The following is an 18,087-nucleotide window of genomic DNA, read 5'->3' on the forward strand; positions in this document are numbered from 1 at the left end:
ATGAAAGTGAGTGTTTATTTACACATTGTTTTACTTCATGCAGTAGACACCTTTATCCTCTTACAAGGCTACATCTGCACAGTACAATTACAATGATTTACCCATTGATACAACTGGGTTTTATTACTGTATCCATTCAGGGTAAGCACCCTGATAACAGGGACAACAGCAGGATGGGATTTGAACCAGCACCCTTCTGCAAGGCAAGATCCCTAAACACTGCATTATCTGCTCCCCCTATTTGCATACATTTAAATTTCCTGCTTTTATAACCATTGGCATGAGTTTTCTGAAATGTTATTGATGTTTGCTGAGAAATCAGTGTGCAGGGAAAGATGTTTGATCTTTACTAAGATGGGACACACACACACACACACACACACACACACACACACACACACACACACACACACACACACACACGTCCCAAGACGGAGAGCAGCAAACCAGAGCCTAACCCAGGGCATAAGGCTGGAGAGGGGAGGGGACACACCAAGGATGGGACACCAGTCCATCGCAATGCACCCCAAGCAGGTCTCAAACCCCAGACCCACCAGAGAGCAGGCACAGGTCAAACCCGCTGCACCACCATGCCCTCTCAGGAGAGATGGGCTTGTCTTCTAATAATATATGGCTCAGCTTGTGTGAAACTGAAAACTGAATGTTCTCTCCAAAGGCCAACTGCAATTTGTCACTCCCAAGACCTCAACCATCATGACTGTGCCAAGCCTACCCTGCAGCAGCAGAAGATCACAGCTTTGTCCTGTTGATCCTGTTGTCCTGTCTCAGCACTGCCAGAATGTCGCATGCCACACTCGGTGACACATCTATAATTAGGGTCCAGAGTGAAAGGGGAGCTGGGAGCACACACACAGCCTGCCCCATCATGAGGGGCACCTGAGGCATGTCGAGGTGTCCTGCCAAGTCCAGCTGGCCGCCACTTACATCCCCACCTGACTGGGGATCTATGTCTCCGTGTTTGGGCTGGACGTCAGTCAGCAGGAGGTTGAACTTTCTGACATGCGACCTGTCAAGCAGCGGTGTGAGTACAGTACTTTTACAGTAGTACATCAGAGGATTTCACTGTGACTGGAGCTAATTCAAGACGTTCTGAAAACGTTTTGTAAATTAGGGCGGGGGAGTTGACTGGTGATGGTCATATTCTTTTTCATAGGAGGTTTCTTCACAATAAATGGGGTGTGCAGTGGCAAATGGGGGGGTGCAGTGGCACAGCGACCTTGACCGGGTTCTGCTGTCTGGTAGGTCTGGGGTTCGAGTCCCACTTGGGATGCCTTGTGATGGACTGGGATCCCGCCCTGAGTGTGTCCCCTCCAACCTTATGCCCTGTGTTGCCAGGTTAGGCTCTGGCTCACCGCGACCGCACTTGGGACAAGCGGTTTCAGACAGTGTGTGTGTGTGTGTGTGTGTGGGTGGGTTTCGTCACAATATTCATGACAAATCATTCCCTTTACATTGAGCTTTGAAATACTTGTCTCGAATTTACATTAACCTTGCACTCTAATATTGGTCAATATGATTTTTGTTTAAAAGGTTTCACTAAAAGTACCACTGGAACATTTTGGAAAAGAATGTTATGAAATGGGTGGGGGTGCGGTGGCGCAGTGGGTTGGACTGCAGTCCTGCTCTCCAGTGGGTCTGGGGTTCAAGTCCCGCTTGGGGTGCCTTGCAGTGGACTGGCGTCCCGTCCTGGGTGTGTCCCCTCCCCCTCTGGCCTTACGCCCTGTGTTGCCGGGTAGGCTCCGGTTCCCTGTGACCCCGTAAGGGACAAGCAGTTCTGAAAATGTGTGTGTGTGTGTGTGTGTGTGTGTGTGTGTGTGTGTTATGAAAGGGGGGGGAGCTGGGAATTGTCAGCGGGTTCACAGCTGCAGGGTTTGAATCCGACCCCCAATTCTCTCCGTGTGGTACCTGTACGTCATCTGTTTGTGTCAGTAACTGTGTGTTCTAACTTTATTACCCTGAAACTGACTGATGTCCCGTCCATCTTTAATCGCCAAAATTCCTTAACATTATAGATCAGAACAAATTTAATGCTGATAAATGGTGATAAAACCACTTCCGTAGCTGTTATTACCAACCAGACAGAAAAGGGTTTCCGGAGGTGCAATTCGGTGACACCAAAGTCCGTCAGAACCCAGGGCCGTGACGTGTTTCTGGAAGAGAGCGGCTCACCTTGGACTTTGCTGAACCCACTATCTGTGTACAGAGACAGAGGATGTCGCAGATGCTAATCTAGCTCAGTGACCCCTGGAGTTTGGCAACACTTTGTTTTCTTTTGAATAAAGGCATAATTTTTTAAAAAAGCTCATGCATCACACCTGGATAAAATAAATACTCTATCTATCTATCTATGAAAAAAAAGACTAATAATAATGATAATAAACTTAAATTATGATGAAATATTTATGTGCACGCACCTCAGTTTTATGAGTACATGCTGTCTGGTAAAATAAGGAGCTGTTCACAAATGAACAGAGTACAGTTTACACTGTTTTCACATAGGCTTGTGTGCATAAATTCAGTGTTGCAAAATGGTAAAACCCTTGATGTTTCCAATTTTGATGATGTGCAAAGCATCTAGACTACACACACACACACACACACACACATACACACAGAAATGGGACAAAACATAGAGCTCTGGAATTAACTTTTACATCAACCGAGCCCAATAAGCCCTTTGAAGATACCAGCCACCTCAGGGGGCAAAGAGGAAAATGACTGTTATGAGGATTATTGAATAATTTATGAACTTTTAACTGGGCAGCATGCTGGCATAGCGTGTAGCGCCGCTGTCTCACAGCACCAGGGTGGTGTGAGAAAATGTGGGTTTGATCCCTGCTCAGCCTATGTGGAGTTTGCATATTCTCTGTGTGGGTTTCCTCTGGGTGCTCTGGTTTCCTCCCACAGTCCAAAGACATGCTATTAAGGTCCCCCCATAGTGTGTGAGTGACACAGAGAGAGTGTGCTCCACTGATGTATGGATGAATGACCCAGTGTAAGTAGTGTATCTAGCAGTGTAAGTCACCGGGGTGAATAAGGTGTGTGGGCTGGTAACACTACATTGTATCTGTTGTAAGTTGCTTTGGAGAAAAGCATCTGCTAAGCAAATAAATGTAACTGGGTTTAACAGTGTCTATAAAAAGTTTGTGTTCTTTTGCTCTACCAGATTCTCTGGTTCCAAAATGAATAAAAAACTGCCTTTTGGAGAATATGTTCTGTTAAAAAATTATCTTATAAGTAATGAAAACTTCTACAGCAATAGTAAATCTGGAACACAGTAACTGTTTACATATTATAGAAATTTACTGAACCCTTTTAATTTTACCTCTTATTAATGTTCGTATTACTAATAGTATGTTGTATATTATATTATATCTACTACTGTCTTTTTATGATATCATGTTATATTATTGTCTTCCTTTATTACCTATTACCTATTATTGTATTATATCATGTTCTACGGAGGAATTTCGTTTTCACAAGCTGTTACTGTTGTCTTTTCTTCTGTTTGTTCTTCTTTTAGCGGCCAGTAAAGGGTGGAACGGATTTTCTCTGAAAGATTCCAAAATTGTACGAGAAATCGGGGACAGCGCGCCAAATCCGTCACTGATTGGTAACTATGCCAGATACGTCACCATTGACGAAACGATAAAAAAACTATACTGTGCTGACGGAGCCAATGAGATTGCGCCGTCGCGGCACGGGCCCCAGTGTGGGCGGGGCCCAACGCTCCTTAATGATAGCGCGAGCCACTGACCCACCGGTACTTTAGGGAAGAACGCCGCGAGTAGCGTGTCGGTTTATTTCTGTTATATTTATTAATATTTATTATTTATTTGTATTTAAGGGAGGTTGCTGAACGATGTTGTGTCTGTGTCTCTACGTGCCGGTTCCTGACTCGAGTCAGGCGGAGTTTGAGTACTTCGAGTCGAACGGACTGCCTTCGGAGCTGAAATCGCTCTTCAAGCTCAGTTTATTCCTTCCTTCTCAGGAGTTCTCCTCGTACAGGAAGTGGCGAAAGGTAAGAGCTGCTTTCTTTTATTTTTTAAAACCTTCTTTTTCGTTGTTATTGCTATTAATCCATCAACATGTGTTGAATGCCAGCTAGTATGAGTTTTTTTTTTTTTTTTTTTTTTTTTCTCTTTCAAAACGTTTCTCAAATGTTACGCGAACGTTTTCTCGACGTTTCCGATGCCGGTAAGTGACGCCACGAACCGCTTCCTGTCGGCTTGGCGCGAGCTCACGCTTCTTTCACTTTGTTCTTTTTCTAAGACATTCTCTCTCTCGCGTTTTGCTAGGAAAAATGGAACTCGTTGAAATGTATTAAAGTCGATGTCATGAGACTGACTTGCGTCGTATTTGTCGCTGCCAAAACTTCTGTAACAAAAAACGACGTTTTTGTGGAATTTTTTTTTTATGGTCGGGGAATCTCCATATTTGGGAAAGCCGGCCGGCGCGAGGCGGATGGAATCCGGAAGTGTCACTGCCTTCCGCCTTAAGTATGAATGAAAGAACTCCTTGTGGGATACTAGTAGAATTAACCTTACATTTTTAAGTCTTGAACAATACAAGGCTAACAAGGGGTTCTTCAGACACTCCCTTGCTTTAGGTATGATGGCTAAAGTTATTAATGTAACTTTTTGCAATCAATGCCTATGCGTCTATTATTAATTTAAAGATAACACCTCGTTAATGCAGAAAATGCCTGTATTGTGGTGGTGTTTTGTACATTTTTTGGTCATGAAACTGATGTTAGCCCAAGGTTGTGCCTTTGCCGAGCTTGCATAAAGTGTCTCTGAACCCTTCCAGGATTTGACACATAATATGGATGACCTGTACTTTTACCTTTACTCTGCCTTGTGCTGCAGTAAGCCTTTCCCACAAAATACATCCACTTGCACTTTTGCTCTGAAGTGCTTCATTTTCTTTAAGATTGAATGTCAGGAAGAATCTCATGATACGTTTATCTATGATAAACTTGAATGGGATGACAATAAGTTGACTGCTGTCACTGTCATTTAAAGATGTGACCTTTTAACCTGAAGGTTGTTGGCCTGAATCCTCTTGAGTTACTGCTGTAATGCCCTTGATCATGGTACCAACCTTGAACTGATATGCTGAGAATGGGGCAAATATTTTAGTGGGTTCAGCTGCTCACATAGTGGTGGGAGCTGCTGCCTTTAGCCTGAAAGATTGCAGGTTCAAATCCCACCTCTAGCTGTAGTACCCTTGAGCAAGGTACTTGCCTTAAATTGCTCCAGTAAAAATTACCCAGCTGTTTATATGGCTGAATGATTTCAAGTAGCTTAACACTGTGTTAAGATGCAGTGGAGAAAAGCATCATGTAAATATAGTTTGTCTATTAGCATAGTGACTAATGTGTAGCTAATAGTGAGTGAAATGTGCGTGATAGATCACTTTGTAATGTGTGAGACTCTGAAAACTGTTCTGTGCTCCTCTTGACCTGTAATCTTCTGACTGCTGTAACAATGTAAGACTTATGATCAAGCACAGATATTTATAAACTACGGCATTGTTTTATTCCAGCATTACTAAATTTTCACTCCCCCCCCCCCCCCCCCTTTTAGAAAATTGAAAAAGTTGGCGAAAAGGACTTAGATGGGCAGCTGGACTTCGAAGAGTTTGTTCACTACTTGAGGGATCACGAGAAGGAGCTAAAACTCGTCTTCAAAAGCTTGGACAAGAAGGATGGTGGGACCCCACTTCTTTTAACGTTTACCAGTAACTGTATCCCTGTGCAGCTTGATGCAGTGGTATCAAGTTGCTTTCTTTTCAGCTGGTGCTGACGTACATCATCTCGCTGCAGGTCGTATCAGCTCGCAAGAGGTCATGCAGTCGCTTCAGGACCTCGGGGTGCGCATTTCACAGCAGCAGGCAGAGAAAATTCTCAAAAGGTGAGGTTGGAGAGGACACTCTGCTCTGTCAGTTTTGAGCTTGCAATATGTACTTGCCATGATGAGACATACTGTTTATTTTTGGATCCTATCGCTTGGTGACTTATATGAAAATTTTGCCCCTAATATCACCAGAACTCACTTCTCCAGACCCAAGACTTGGGGGGGGCGGGGGGGGTTTAAAAAAAAAAAAACAGTACTGGCAGAACTGTCCAGAAATAACAAGCATGTGGTTGATGAAGAATCCCTTATCTTTGGGTTGTCTATACCAGTGCTTGTAGTTTGTTTGGCTGTTATTTCAGTCTGTTGTGCAGAAACAGCCCGTGATCAGGGCCATTTAGCGATACTAAAGCAAAGGAACTTTCATTGAGTGAACACATCTTGACTACGACTGTCATTCTGCAGCGTGGACAAGAATGGCACAGTGACGATTGACTGGAATGAGTGGAGAGACTATCCTTCAATGAGCTCCATTGAGGCCATTCCTGAGATTATCCTCTATTGGAAGCACTCCACGGTAAGAATGGGATGCTGTCGTCCCTTTTACGTAAGGACACTAATGCAACACACATGCTGTGGCTATTGTACCGTTGGCTCTAAGTGTTTAATGTCGTCACTGTCTGCTCCTAAATTGGTCAGTCGGATCCAGTTTAATCCTCTGGAGAGATCAAAGCTACAGCTGACCTCCGTTATTGGCCTTCCTGTCTGGAAGGAGAGGTGTTATATCATACTGCCCTTAACACAATCGTTTTCCTTTCTATTCATGTTTGTTGTGGCACTATGATGGAGATATTTCTGAGGCCCAGCAATATAGAACAGGTTTTCTTTGGTTGCGCATCAGCAGGAGGATAAAAATATCTCTTCCGGGGTACACTCTGATCTGGAATGCCAGTTTGGTTCTGACTTGCAGCGTAATAGCTTGATCTGCAGCTATGAATAAGCACAAGTAGCACTGGTGCTCTGTGCAGCATGACCTGGTCTGGCAAATGTCAGAACATTTGCTCTTAAATCATGTGGCTTGAACCCTCTATCTGGGCACCCTTAAATAATTTCTTCAGCCATGTGACTTCCATGGATAGGTGTGGCATCCCTGCAGGGAGAGGGGCTCACTTATCATATGCAAGCAGTTGCCTCCATTCCTGATCCAGATGGCGTTATGTAACTGCAACCACACTCACGACCTGTACCTTTCATGTGCTGCTGTAACTTACTACCACGTTATCCAAAGCCCTGTGATCACTCCAGTTTTGTATAGTAATGCATGTAAAATTAAACTCTCTTTTTTTTAAAAAAAAAAAAAAAAAAAAAAAAAAAAATTAAAGGTCATGCATGGGCTGCTTTCTAGCTGATGTACTATGAAATATATGGGCAAATTTTATCTTGAGTAAAAGTGAACTGTTTGGTTTTGTTCATTTGTTTTCCTTTGCTGATGATCCCATCTAATAAGTACCTTGGAAATGCTTATAAAGCCAACAGTACTTACTATTTTAGAACTGATAAGCTGTATCCAACCTGAAAAACTATCATGCTGTGTGTTATGCTTTCCATTTAACCATGTCCTACTCAATTAGCTGACTGGACATATAATGTACAATGTCCTGAGCAGTATGTGTTCACTGCAAACATTTTTTATAAAAATGAAATTTGGTCTTTTTCCTCCTCCCCTTGCCCCTAGATATTTGATGTTGGCGAGAACATGATGGTGCCAGATGAGTTCACGACAGAGGAAAGAATGACTGGGACGTGGTGGCGCCACCTTGTAGCTGGTGGAGGAGCAGGTGCTGTGTCTCGGACATGCACTGCGCCCCTTGACCGCCTCAAAGTGCTTATGCAGGTAAAAGGACTGGATGGTTGCAATTTTGCTGGCCCCTGCCACCCTGACCCCCATATGTTGACCATAAGCATGGACTGTGCACCTAGGTCACTTTTGGAAACCCTGGGAGAGGGGGTGGGGGGCGTGAACTTCTTCTGTGTGAGAAATAAAGATTACCTGTTGCAAGACTAATTGCCTAAGTCTAAGTACATTTACTATTCTGATTGCAAAGGTCACTGGGAGCCTGAGCATCCAATCAGAAGCAGCCTGGCAGCACGCCTTTTGTAGCGACACCTGACTGGGTGCTCCACTTAATGACCCGTAGCTGCTCTGACATCATTGGCTGTGTTTATCAGGTGTACACTGGACTTTTGACCATGGTTGCACTGTCACAGCTCTTCCTGTAGAGAAACATTCCTTTGCCCCGTTACCTCTGGTTCAGGAAAACAAGCAGACAACTATCCTTTTGGTTCACCAAGTGTGGCCATATTGACCCTTGTGCCAATTTGACTTTGATATCAAACGCTATTATGACATTTGCAGCCCTGTCTTTTTTTTTTTTTTTTTTTTTTTTTCCCCCCCCCCACATTGTTAATTTAAGCTTAAAATCTCTCTTTAAGAAAAAGGGTCTGAGTTCCTGTTGTCTGTGCATCAGGTTCATGGTTCCCGAACCAACATGTGCATCATGGGAGGTATCACACAGATGGTCAAAGAAGGAGGAATGAGGTCCTTGTGGCGTGGGAACGGCATCAACGTCCTCAAAATTGCACCCGAGTCCGCCATCAAGTTCATGGCCTATGAGCAGGTGAGGTACTCTCCGTCATTCTTTTGATGAGCCATAGAAAAATTGATGTTGGTCTGCTAACCCCCCCCCCATCCCCACAGATCAAACGACTGATGGGCAGCAACCAGGAGTCGATCCGCATCCAGGAGCGGTTCGTGGCAGGTTCTCTGGCAGGCGTCATCGCTCAGAGTAGCATCTACCCCATGGAGGTGAGGAACAGAGCTGAACTCCCAGGAATGTCTCAAGATGTGTGATCCTCCCGATTCAGGTCCTGGATGTCCTGTATAGAGGGCTTCGTCGTAATGTATATGTTCATGTTCCGGCAGGTTCTGAAGACTCGCCTAGCCCTGAGGAAGACGGGTCAGTACTCGGGCATCTCGGACTGCGCCAAGCAGATCTTCAGGCAGGAGGGCCTGACGGCGTTCTACAAGGGCTACGTCCCCAACATGCTCGGAATCATCCCCTACGCCGGCATTGACCTCGCTGTGTACGAGGTGAGCAGACACGCACTGCATCTTGTATGTTCTGGCTTTGCTGAGGCTCTTGCATGCGGTAAAACCTGTGCTTACCACACCTCTCCTCCACATTCCCTAACAGACCCTGAAGAATACCTGGCTGCAGCGGTATGCAACTGACAGCACAGATCCTGGTGTTTTTGTCCTCCTGGCCTGTGGGACCATCTCCAGCACTTGTGGTCAGCTGGCCAGCTACCCCCTGGCCCTGGTTCGAACCCGCATGCAGGCACAAGGTGAGGCTAGGAACACGCAATGCCCCCGCATGCACCAGCATGGTAAATGTGGTGTGTTCTGGAAGTCCGGACCTTCTCATCTTACCTTCTGTTGTAATCTCTACTCCCTCTCCCTAAAGCGACTGGCAAAGGTGGTTCTCAGGTAACCATGTCTGGACTCTTCACACACATCCTGAAGACAGAAGGCGCATCGGGGCTCTACCGCGGCCTGACCCCCAACTTCATGAAGGTCATTCCTGCCGTAAGCATCAGTTATGTGGTGTACGAGAACCTGAAGGCGACGCTCGGGGTGCAGTCGCGGTGAGGAGGAGGAACGTGGAGCTGCAAAGGGCTTTGCCTGGACTGCACAAAAGACTGGAGGTGGAAGCAAAAAGCCAAAGGTGTCAAAAAATAACTGGAATCTCAATCATGAGGTTTGCATGACTTTCTCATTCTGTGAATGTCTGACTGAAGGTGAGGGAAATGAAGAACATAACACTACAGTAATTGTTAAAGCTGCTGATCTGTATCGCCATGACAACATCGTAACCCTTCAAGCTGAAGTTGGGAGCGGCCACTGGTTTTAATCTTAATCATCTAATGATTTTCAATTGAATAAGATGTTCCTTACAAAGGGCTACAGTTGTCATGACTGCTGCTGTGAATGTATGAGCTCCTCTCAGGTACTTGACAGATTTGTCACATTTAAATATGGGCAAGTAATTTGACCAGGGACCAAGAAAGAATGTTGATGCCACTGTGTAGTGGACAATCTGCATGCTAATGCTAGCAAGTTCTCCCACAATTCACTTTTTCTTGTTTAGCACTTCCCTACCTATTTGGAGAGAACAGCCTAATAATTTGACTTAATTCAGTCATTTGTTTACAGTTTCATATTTTGAGGAATTTTCCTGCTTTTGCTGTCATTGATTCTAATGTTTGCACCTTCAACTGACCCTGACTGATCTTTGAGAGAAAAGAGGAACTGACATGATTTGACTGCTTTGCAAAAATCATATAGTTTGTGACTCGCAATTTCAATATTTTTTTCCTATGGGTTTCTGTAGATATAAATTTCACTGACAATTTGTGGGCGTTTAAATTTTACACATCTAAATTATTACGTTTGTTAGTAATTGTTGTGGTTTCTGTAACTGTTCAGTTGATACCCATAATAGAGCTTTGAGATTCCTTTTCCCAATATTAACATTTTCTATAAATTTTGTATTTCTTTTTCAGGAAGGAGAAAAGTGACATGTTATTGATGCACAGATCTAATTTTAATTGGGTCAGGTTATGCAATGGCAGGGTAAGTGCTGCCAGCTGTTTAATCATAAACTTCACTGCTAGACTGGCAACATCACTCAGTACTTCACACCCCTCTGCCTTATCGTTTCCATAGTACAAAGCAACCTTTATCACACAATTCCCAGAAGGCTTTTAAAAGATGTCTTGAGTAACACTTGTACTTTTTAAATTAAATGTTTTTTTTTTTGTTTTTTTTTTTTTTGCACAATTATAGGGGGACAAGTGGCATTAATGCCGTTTTGGAAGTAATGGTGCCGTTTGTGGGGAAAACAAACTCGTGAAATCTGTAAACTAAGAACTATGGGTTTCAGTACTGACTCCAATGCTGAGAATGTGACATCTTAGGTTGTTTCTGCTTGGGGGGGGGTAGTAGTAGTAAACAGTTGGTTAATTTGGACACGTGGGGTGGGGTAGTTTTTTAAAATCGATACATGTCGTCTTTTTTTTTTTTTTTTTTTTTTTCCCTTTCAGTTTTCCTCTTATGTTTAGCAGTGTAACCATTTTATTTGCTCTTCCTCTTGTATTTCTCATGTCAGCCCTTGTTGTCTTACTGTGGTCTTTTAACAAACTGAAGATATTATAAAAAAAAAAAAATGCAAAAAACTCAACTGAGATGCATTGCTAGTGTTAGCCTATTTTATTGAGGCTTAAGGAATTTGCACATTGTATAACTAAGACTAGAGCATTAAATGTGTGGGGGATGTTTCACTGTTAAATATTTAATGCCACTTGTGAGACCTTAATGTCACACATACTGGAAATGCATATCTCTACCAAAGATGCATGCTGCACATGTTAAGGGTGTGTTCCTTAATTCTTTCTTATTTAAAAACTGACCCTCTGAATGTACCAGAGGGTTATGAACAAATGCTCCTTTCAGTGGAAAAATAATGAATGTTGTGCAAATGTATTTGTGTAAAGGAGGGTGGGGGAAATAAATTTCTAAACTGAATTCTTGAGTCTGTCTGACTTCACAACATTAAAATATCGCCATTCACTATGGCATAAATTTAATACATCATGATTTGTTGGTGTGAAGAGGAAAATGTTAGTGATCTTACTGCTCCTACTGAAAGCGACTCCTGGAGATGAATTAAGAGCCAAAACTGATCACAGCCTCTGGTAGCCTTTTATGTCTTAATTTTTTTTCGTACTGATATGTACGTATCAACCACACTGCAGAATTTTGGTAACATGATGAATACTTAAATCCTGGATTTTGGTAGTTCAGACTTTGAGCAACATGCTGTGTTGCATAACAGAGGACAAACTTTCACAAGAAGAGTTACAGGTTTGCTAATTGGTTTCGATCTTTGAACTCATGGTTTTCCTTGCAGATCATCTGAAATGAAACTGTGAACACAAGATTAGCTGTTAAAGGTCAATATGTCAAATACTGGGATGAATGAGGAAACTGAGAGGGTGTTGAAATGAAGCAACATGGCTGAGATGTGTGAAATTGGGAAGAAGCAAAACTTTCACCCAAAATGCCCACTGTGGAGCAAGAGTTTCTACAGCATTTAAAATGTTTTAATTCAGAATAAACTGTGTGATACAATAATGTGATATTTTAGCAGCATGAAGAGGATTTCAAGATGAAGCAGTGAACCAGAAACATTCCGGAAAGTTCTCAACCTTTATTTCCATTTGTACATTTTGACAAACGGCTTATGCAGCGGCGAGAAATAAAATGGAAAGATAATTATATTTAAAATTGAATGGTTCACAATTAAACAGGCAGAACTATATTTAGTCTTTTAAACACAACTAAGGGACAAGAATATAGTTACAAGTGCTGTTTGTGTAAAGTGTTACTGCGAGAGGCCTTCCCCTGAGGAGCACATTCATATCTCACTGGATGCAGTCACACACTTGATACAGTTACACATTGGATACAATCACACACTGGACACAATCACACACTGGATACAGTTACACACTGGACACAATCACACACTTGATACAGTTACACACTGGACACAATCACACACTTGATACAGTTACACATTGGATACAATCACACTGGACACAATCACACACTGGATACAGTTACACATTGGACACAATCACACACTTGATACAGTTACACATTGGATACAATCACACACTGGACACAATCACACACTGGATACAGTTACACACTGGACACAATCACACACTTGATACAGTTACACACTGGACACAATCACACACTTGATACAGTTACACATTGGATACAATCACACTGGACACAATCACACACTGGATACAGTTACACATTGGACACAATCACACACTTGATACAGTTACACATTGGATACAATCACACATTGGATACAATCACACACTGGATACAATCACACACTTGATACAATCACACACTGGATACAGTTACACACTGGACACAATCACACACTTGATACAGTTACACATTGGACACAATCACACACTTGATACAATCACACACTAGATACAATCACACAATTGATACAATCACACACTTGATACAGTTACACACTGGATACAATCACACACTTGATACAATCACACACTTGATAAGTTACACACTTGATACAGCCACACACTTTCACAGATGCAAACATTCACACAGCAAACAAGGAGACACACTGAGCACATTTATGCACTAATACACTCATACTGGATATAAGGACATACAGTATAGATTTAAACACTACAAATACACATTAGATACATTCACAGCTCTAGTGTGTCTTTATACCATACAATATCATATGTCACACACACTATACTATGTTAAACACTGGATACATTCATTCAGACACGCGACGCCGATCGACCGGCACACGAGCGCCCCCTGGCGGTGCGATTCCTCTCGGTTCCTCTCGGTTCTTCTCGGTTCCACTCGGTTCCTCTCGGTTCCGCTCCCACATGATGGCGGAACAGGGAGAAAGAGAAACTGTCAGCAGCCCATCAGGGACTTGAACGTGCACCCTTCTGGAAGGAAGTCGTGTGACACCCGATGACTGGACGATGAGTGTTTTAGGGTAAATGTAACTTACAGTGTTTACCTCGTCTCACATTCGGAGTGCGGAAACGAGGAGGATCCGAGGTGCGGAGTTCGGGGCGGGACGATGGCGCGAGACGCGGCGGAACACGTGTGTCGGTCCGGAGTCCTCGTCCGAACCGCGCATGTTCTCCTCACCTGGGTGGTCACATTGACCCTGTTCCTCCAGGACACAGGTGAGCCCCTCTTTCGGGGGGAGGGGGAGGGGGCTAATGTCAAATGGCAGCACTGTAGGCAGAGTGAAGGACTTCCTTCCAGAAGGGTGCAGGTTCAAGTCCCTGATGGGCTGCTGCTGAAATACTCTGTTTTGCTCCAGTAAAAGGCTGATCTGGGGGTAGCTGGTGTCGCACAGGTTACGGTCCATTCCCTTGCCATCTGAGGGTCCCGGGTTCGAATCCAGCCTCCTGCCGTAGTGCCTTTGATCAACGCGCTTACCTTGAATTGATACAGTAAAAATGACTCTGCTGTCCAAACGAGTAAATCAGTGTAAGGTTTATTATCTATAATTGTAAGCTGCCTTGGTCTAAAGCGTCAACAAAGAATCTGTTAATATATAAGGTCGCGGGTTCGAATCCCACCTCCACCCGGAGAACCTTGAGCAAGGTACTTACCCTAAACTGCTCCAGTAAAGTTACCCAGCTGTATAAATGGGTAAATATCTGTATGTAGATTAACATTATAAGCTGCTTTGGAGAAAAGTGCCAGATAAATGTATGAATAGGAATATGAATATTAATATAATAACAGACCATAATGGGTGTGATTGTTGATGAACGCAGTAGTAACATCCGGACTTGATCGTTGGATAAGGACTGGAGTGGAAACAGAGACCCTGTGGCCGACAGGCTGTTCCCATGGGGGGGGGGGTCCTTGCTTCGCCGCAGTGTGACGAAGGTGGTGTGTGTCTCCGAGAGGCAGATTTACGGAGGCAGGAGGAGAGGGGTGAGCTGGCGCGGCCCATGTTGTTCCTCTTCCTCGTCCTCCTTTCCGTGCTCCTGTACTTCGTGGTGTCGCTCTCGGACCCTGGCTTCGTCCGCACCGACGCCGAGGTCGAGGTCAGTCGCGCTCGCCGCTCTGCGGGGCTGAACTGTCCGGAGGGGCAGGGGTCATATTGTACCGACCGCATGGTTGAGGTTCTCCTGCGCTTTCAGGTCACCATGGGGTCCTGCGAGGAGCTCCAGGAGATGATCCCTCACCTCTCGGCGGCTCTGCGGCAGCGGCGCTGCGGTTACTGTCTGCTGCTGGTACGAGTCCCGGGTCGCTTTGTGGTCGCGCACCGCAGCACTTCGCTGGAAAGCGGAACTGGAGGGAAGCGTTCCGAACCCCTTCTGGTGCACACCTGGTCAGACCACATGTAACAGGGCAGGTGGCGTAGCGGTGAGAGCCGTCACCTTGGAAAGGACCTGGCTTCGAATCCCTGTCGTAGCGTCCTTCATTGAGGTTCTCGCCCTAAATTAATACAGTAAAAATGAGCCACCTGTATAAATAGGGTAAATCAGTGTAAGTAGCTTAGTGTACAAACCTAATTATTATTATCATCGCCCTGGGAGAAAAGTGTCATATTTTAGTAAATAGTAACTAATAATAATTTAGAGGCTAAACCTCAGACCTCTACTAGTTGCTCATTCTCACCTGGCTCCTCGAGAGACGTCTCAGAACGGTCGTGTGGTGCAGGTGAGCTCACGCAAAGCCCCCCCCTCCCCCCCGTCCCCGAGCAGCAGCCAATGAGAGCCAAGCACTGCCAGAGGTGTCGGCGCTGCGTCCGGAGGTACGACCACCACTGCCCCTGGATGGAGAACTGCGTGGGCGAGAGGAACCACCGCTCCTTCGTGTTCTTCCTGGCCGTCCAGCTCGTGGTGCTGGTCTGGGGCCTGCAGGTGGCCTGGTGAGCATCCTTCTGTTTCCGTGACGATGAGTGCGAGCTGGGATGTTTACAGTAGCGGAGACTGCGGTTTCTTTCTTTTCCTGCCCATTGGCAGTGCTTCCATGCACAGGGCCTGCAGGGGGCGCAGTAGTTAGAGCTCTCAGCTTATGCTCGGGTTCCAGGTTCAAGTCTCTCATGCTGTACTGCCCTGATGATAAAATAACTTACCCTGAATTGATAGAGTAAAAAAACTGCTTTAACTGTATTAATGGTAAGTCATTGTTAGTAGAGGCGCTTTAGAGAAAAGTGTAAGCTAAAATAATAATTATTATAATATTTTTTACTGTAAAGTTGATTATATATCGGTGCAGGTCACCTTGGACAGGGGTGTCAGCTAATGATATAATTATCTATTTATTGGCTTCTTATGGACAGTTATGAAGTTAGACATTTTTGATGATACAAACATTTTCCAACTTATTTTCTTATTTTATAGCGATTTTCAGAGGACCGAGCCTTGAAAGAAGTCGAGGGATGCTGGAGTAAAAGTGACTTTGGAGTCATGAACAAAACAGATAGATCTCTAGTCTAAGCGCTTTTGAAGTTGAGGAGATAGTCTCAGAAATATTAATAGCAGCCTGGTTATTAATATCTGTGACTCTACTGTGTATAGAGGAAAGAACCACAGTGTTAAGATGTGTACACTGATTTACCCATCTATAGAGCAGGGTAATATATTATTGAAGCAATTTAGGGTTTGTACCTTGATCAAGAGTACAACAGCAGGAGGTGGGACTCAAACCTGAAACCTCAGAGTCTAAAGATAGCTGATCCAAGCGGTCATGTGACCAAAAATTTGCTGATTGGGGTTAGGGCTAAAGGTTAGGGGTCAGGGTTAGGGTATGGATTTGGGTTAGGGGTTAGAGGTTAGGGTTAAAGGTTAGGGTTGGGATTGGGGTTAGGGTTAAATCTCAGGGGTTAGGGTTGGGATTGGGGTTAGGGTTAAGGGTTAGGGGTTATGGTTGGGGTTAGGGTTAGGGTTGGGTTTAGGGTTAGGGGTTAGGGTTGGGATTGGGATTAGGGTTAAGGGTTAGGGTTGGGATTGGGTTTAGGGTTAAGGGTTAGGGGTTATGGTTGGGTTAAGGGTTAGGGTTTGGTTTAGGGTTAAGGGTTAGGGGTTAGGGTTAGGGTTTGGTTTAGGGTTAAGGGATAGGGGTTAGGGTTGGGATTGGGATTAGGGTTAGAGTTAAGGTTTAGCGCTAACCCTAAATCCAGGGAAGGAAGGTTCTGATGTTGTACCATTAATTTTACCTGGATACAGCTGTTGTTTCACTACGGTTATTGCAGTGCTTGTGCCTTTGGCCCAGTAATGACTGTTAATTATTTAGGTCTGGATTCAGTGCCACTGCCACCTGGGAGGCGTGGCTTCGTCATAACGGCTTCCTATTGGCTGCATTCTGCGTGGTGGGCGTGTTCTCCGTGGTGGTGCTCCTGCTGCTGGGCTCGCACCTCTACCTGGTCTCCCTGAACAGCACCACCTGGGAGTTCATGTCGCGCCATCGCATCTCCTACCTCAAGCAGTGTGGCGCCGACGAGAATCCGTTTGACCGCGGGACCCTCCGCAACCTGCGCGCCTTCTTCTGTAGTGCACACGCCGTCGCCTGGGAGCGCCTGTACACCGCAGGGGGCACCGACCCCGTATAGATCCCTTCTGTTTAACCCTCACTTCCTGTCTGAGGACTCTGTGTTGGACTTCCACTTTCCCACAGTCCTTTGCTTGATGGCAGTTAAGATTAGTGCTCCACTGGGGGTCTGCACTTACATACCCTGTGGGATGTGGGTCTACAGAAGGGGGAGGAGTTTTCCTGAACAGGAGCATAGAATAAATGGGACCAGTGTTACACTACACAGCTCTACACACTTTTTACTTGGTCCTTACTCCGGTATTTGTGACTGCATCGCATTTATTTTGTGTTGGTAATGCGGACGGAGCTGAAGTGCCTGAAATCACGTAAAGGGGGTGCTCGGTCCCGGGGGACACGGTACGCACGAGAGTAGAACAGTAAGAAATTTCCAGCTGTATAAATTATTGGTGATTCTAGAGACAATCATGAACTAAATTAAAAAATGTTCTGTGCTCTTTCATCCCCAGTCAAATTACTGTCATTAATTTCTCATGTCAATCAGCTTTATGCCCTGAAGTCTCTAGAATTATGTCCTTTTCAGACACAGCCATTCATCTGTGTCCACTCCAGAGGACGTGTATTTTAAATGCATCTTCCACACTCTATATTCAGTTACAAGTCCTTATGCACCCATTATATACTTTTAAAAGATTAAATATGGTTAAAAATTCTGTTGTTAGAAACCCTAGATACACGTTCAAAACCCTTTCTTATTGGGTCACAGGAGGTTGTTGTCTATTGGCGTCTATGAATGATTTCTAGTACTTGAATAAATGTCAGGATCATTTTATGGGTAATTTTTTATATCACATTGTTTCAGAGATCACTTTTCATATCACAGGTTATTCCAAACATTGTACATTTATTCACCATTCCCAGCTTGAGTGAGAAAGACACTTATTCCAGTATATGGACTGTATGGGATACAATAAGCCTCACCTGTGA

General features: G+C 44.4%; 2 protein-coding genes across 4 annotated transcripts; both read left to right on the top strand.

Moving 5' to 3' along the window:
* Positions 1-3,799: 3,799 nt before the first annotated feature.
* On the top strand, positions 3,800-11,520 carry slc25a25a (solute carrier family 25 member 25a). Its single transcript, XM_018731729.2, has 10 exons — positions 3,800-4,042; positions 5,610-5,733; positions 5,849-5,936; positions 6,342-6,453; positions 7,612-7,770; positions 8,405-8,554; positions 8,635-8,742; positions 8,860-9,027; positions 9,131-9,281; positions 9,401-11,520. The coding sequence occupies exons 1-10, from the start codon at positions 3,884-3,886 to the stop codon at positions 9,583-9,585; spliced, it is 1,404 nt and encodes a 467-aa protein (XP_018587245.2). The 5' UTR covers positions 3,800-3,883; the 3' UTR covers positions 9,586-11,520.
* Positions 11,521-13,428: 1,908 nt separating this feature from the next.
* On the top strand, positions 13,429-18,016 carry zdhhc12a (zDHHC palmitoyltransferase 12a). 3 transcript variants are annotated; one of them, XM_018731719.2, is made up of 5 exons: positions 13,429-13,769; positions 14,512-14,648; positions 14,745-14,837; positions 15,312-15,478; positions 16,846-18,016. In XM_018731719.2, exons 1-5 carry the CDS (start codon positions 13,661-13,663, stop codon positions 17,159-17,161), a joined length of 822 nt encoding a protein of 273 aa, XP_018587235.1. In that variant the 5' UTR covers positions 13,429-13,660; the 3' UTR covers positions 17,162-18,016. The 3 variants fall into 3 exon arrangements, with proteins under 3 accessions (XP_018587235.1, XP_029115283.1, XP_018587236.1); XM_029259450.1 differs by having other exon boundaries at positions 13,687-14,196; positions 14,508-14,648; XM_018731720.2 differs by having other exon boundaries at positions 13,687-14,196.
* The last annotated feature ends 71 nt before the right edge of the window (positions 18,017-18,087 follow it).

The sequence above is a fragment of the Scleropages formosus genome, chromosome 17, assembly GCF_900964775.1.
Source record: "Scleropages formosus chromosome 17, fSclFor1.1, whole genome shotgun sequence".
NCBI classification, from domain to species: domain Eukaryota; kingdom Metazoa; phylum Chordata; class Actinopteri; order Osteoglossiformes; family Osteoglossidae; genus Scleropages; species Scleropages formosus.

Excerpts from the sequence above, each read along its gene's own strand:
- zdhhc12a (XM_018731719.2), top strand. The coding sequence starts at position 13,661 with ATGGCGCGAGACGCGGCGGAACACGTGTGTCGGTCCGGAGTCCTCGTC. Across the intron at positions 13,770-14,511 it reads CCTGTTCCTCCAGGACACAG|ATTTACGGAGGCAGGAGGAG; the intron begins GTGAGCCCCTCT and ends TCCGAGAGGCAG. Across the intron at positions 14,649-14,744 it reads GCACCGACGCCGAGGTCGAG|GTCACCATGGGGTCCTGCGA; the intron begins GTCAGTCGCGCT and ends CTGCGCTTTCAG.
- slc25a25a (XM_018731729.2), top strand. The coding sequence starts at position 3,884 with ATGTTGTGTCTGTGTCTCTACGTGCCGGTTCCTGACTCGAGTCAGGCG. Across the intron at positions 5,734-5,848 it reads AAGCTTGGACAAGAAGGATG|GTCGTATCAGCTCGCAAGAG; the intron begins GTGGGACCCCAC and ends ATCTCGCTGCAG. Across the intron at positions 6,454-7,611 it reads TCTATTGGAAGCACTCCACG|ATATTTGATGTTGGCGAGAA; the intron begins GTAAGAATGGGA and ends CCTTGCCCCTAG.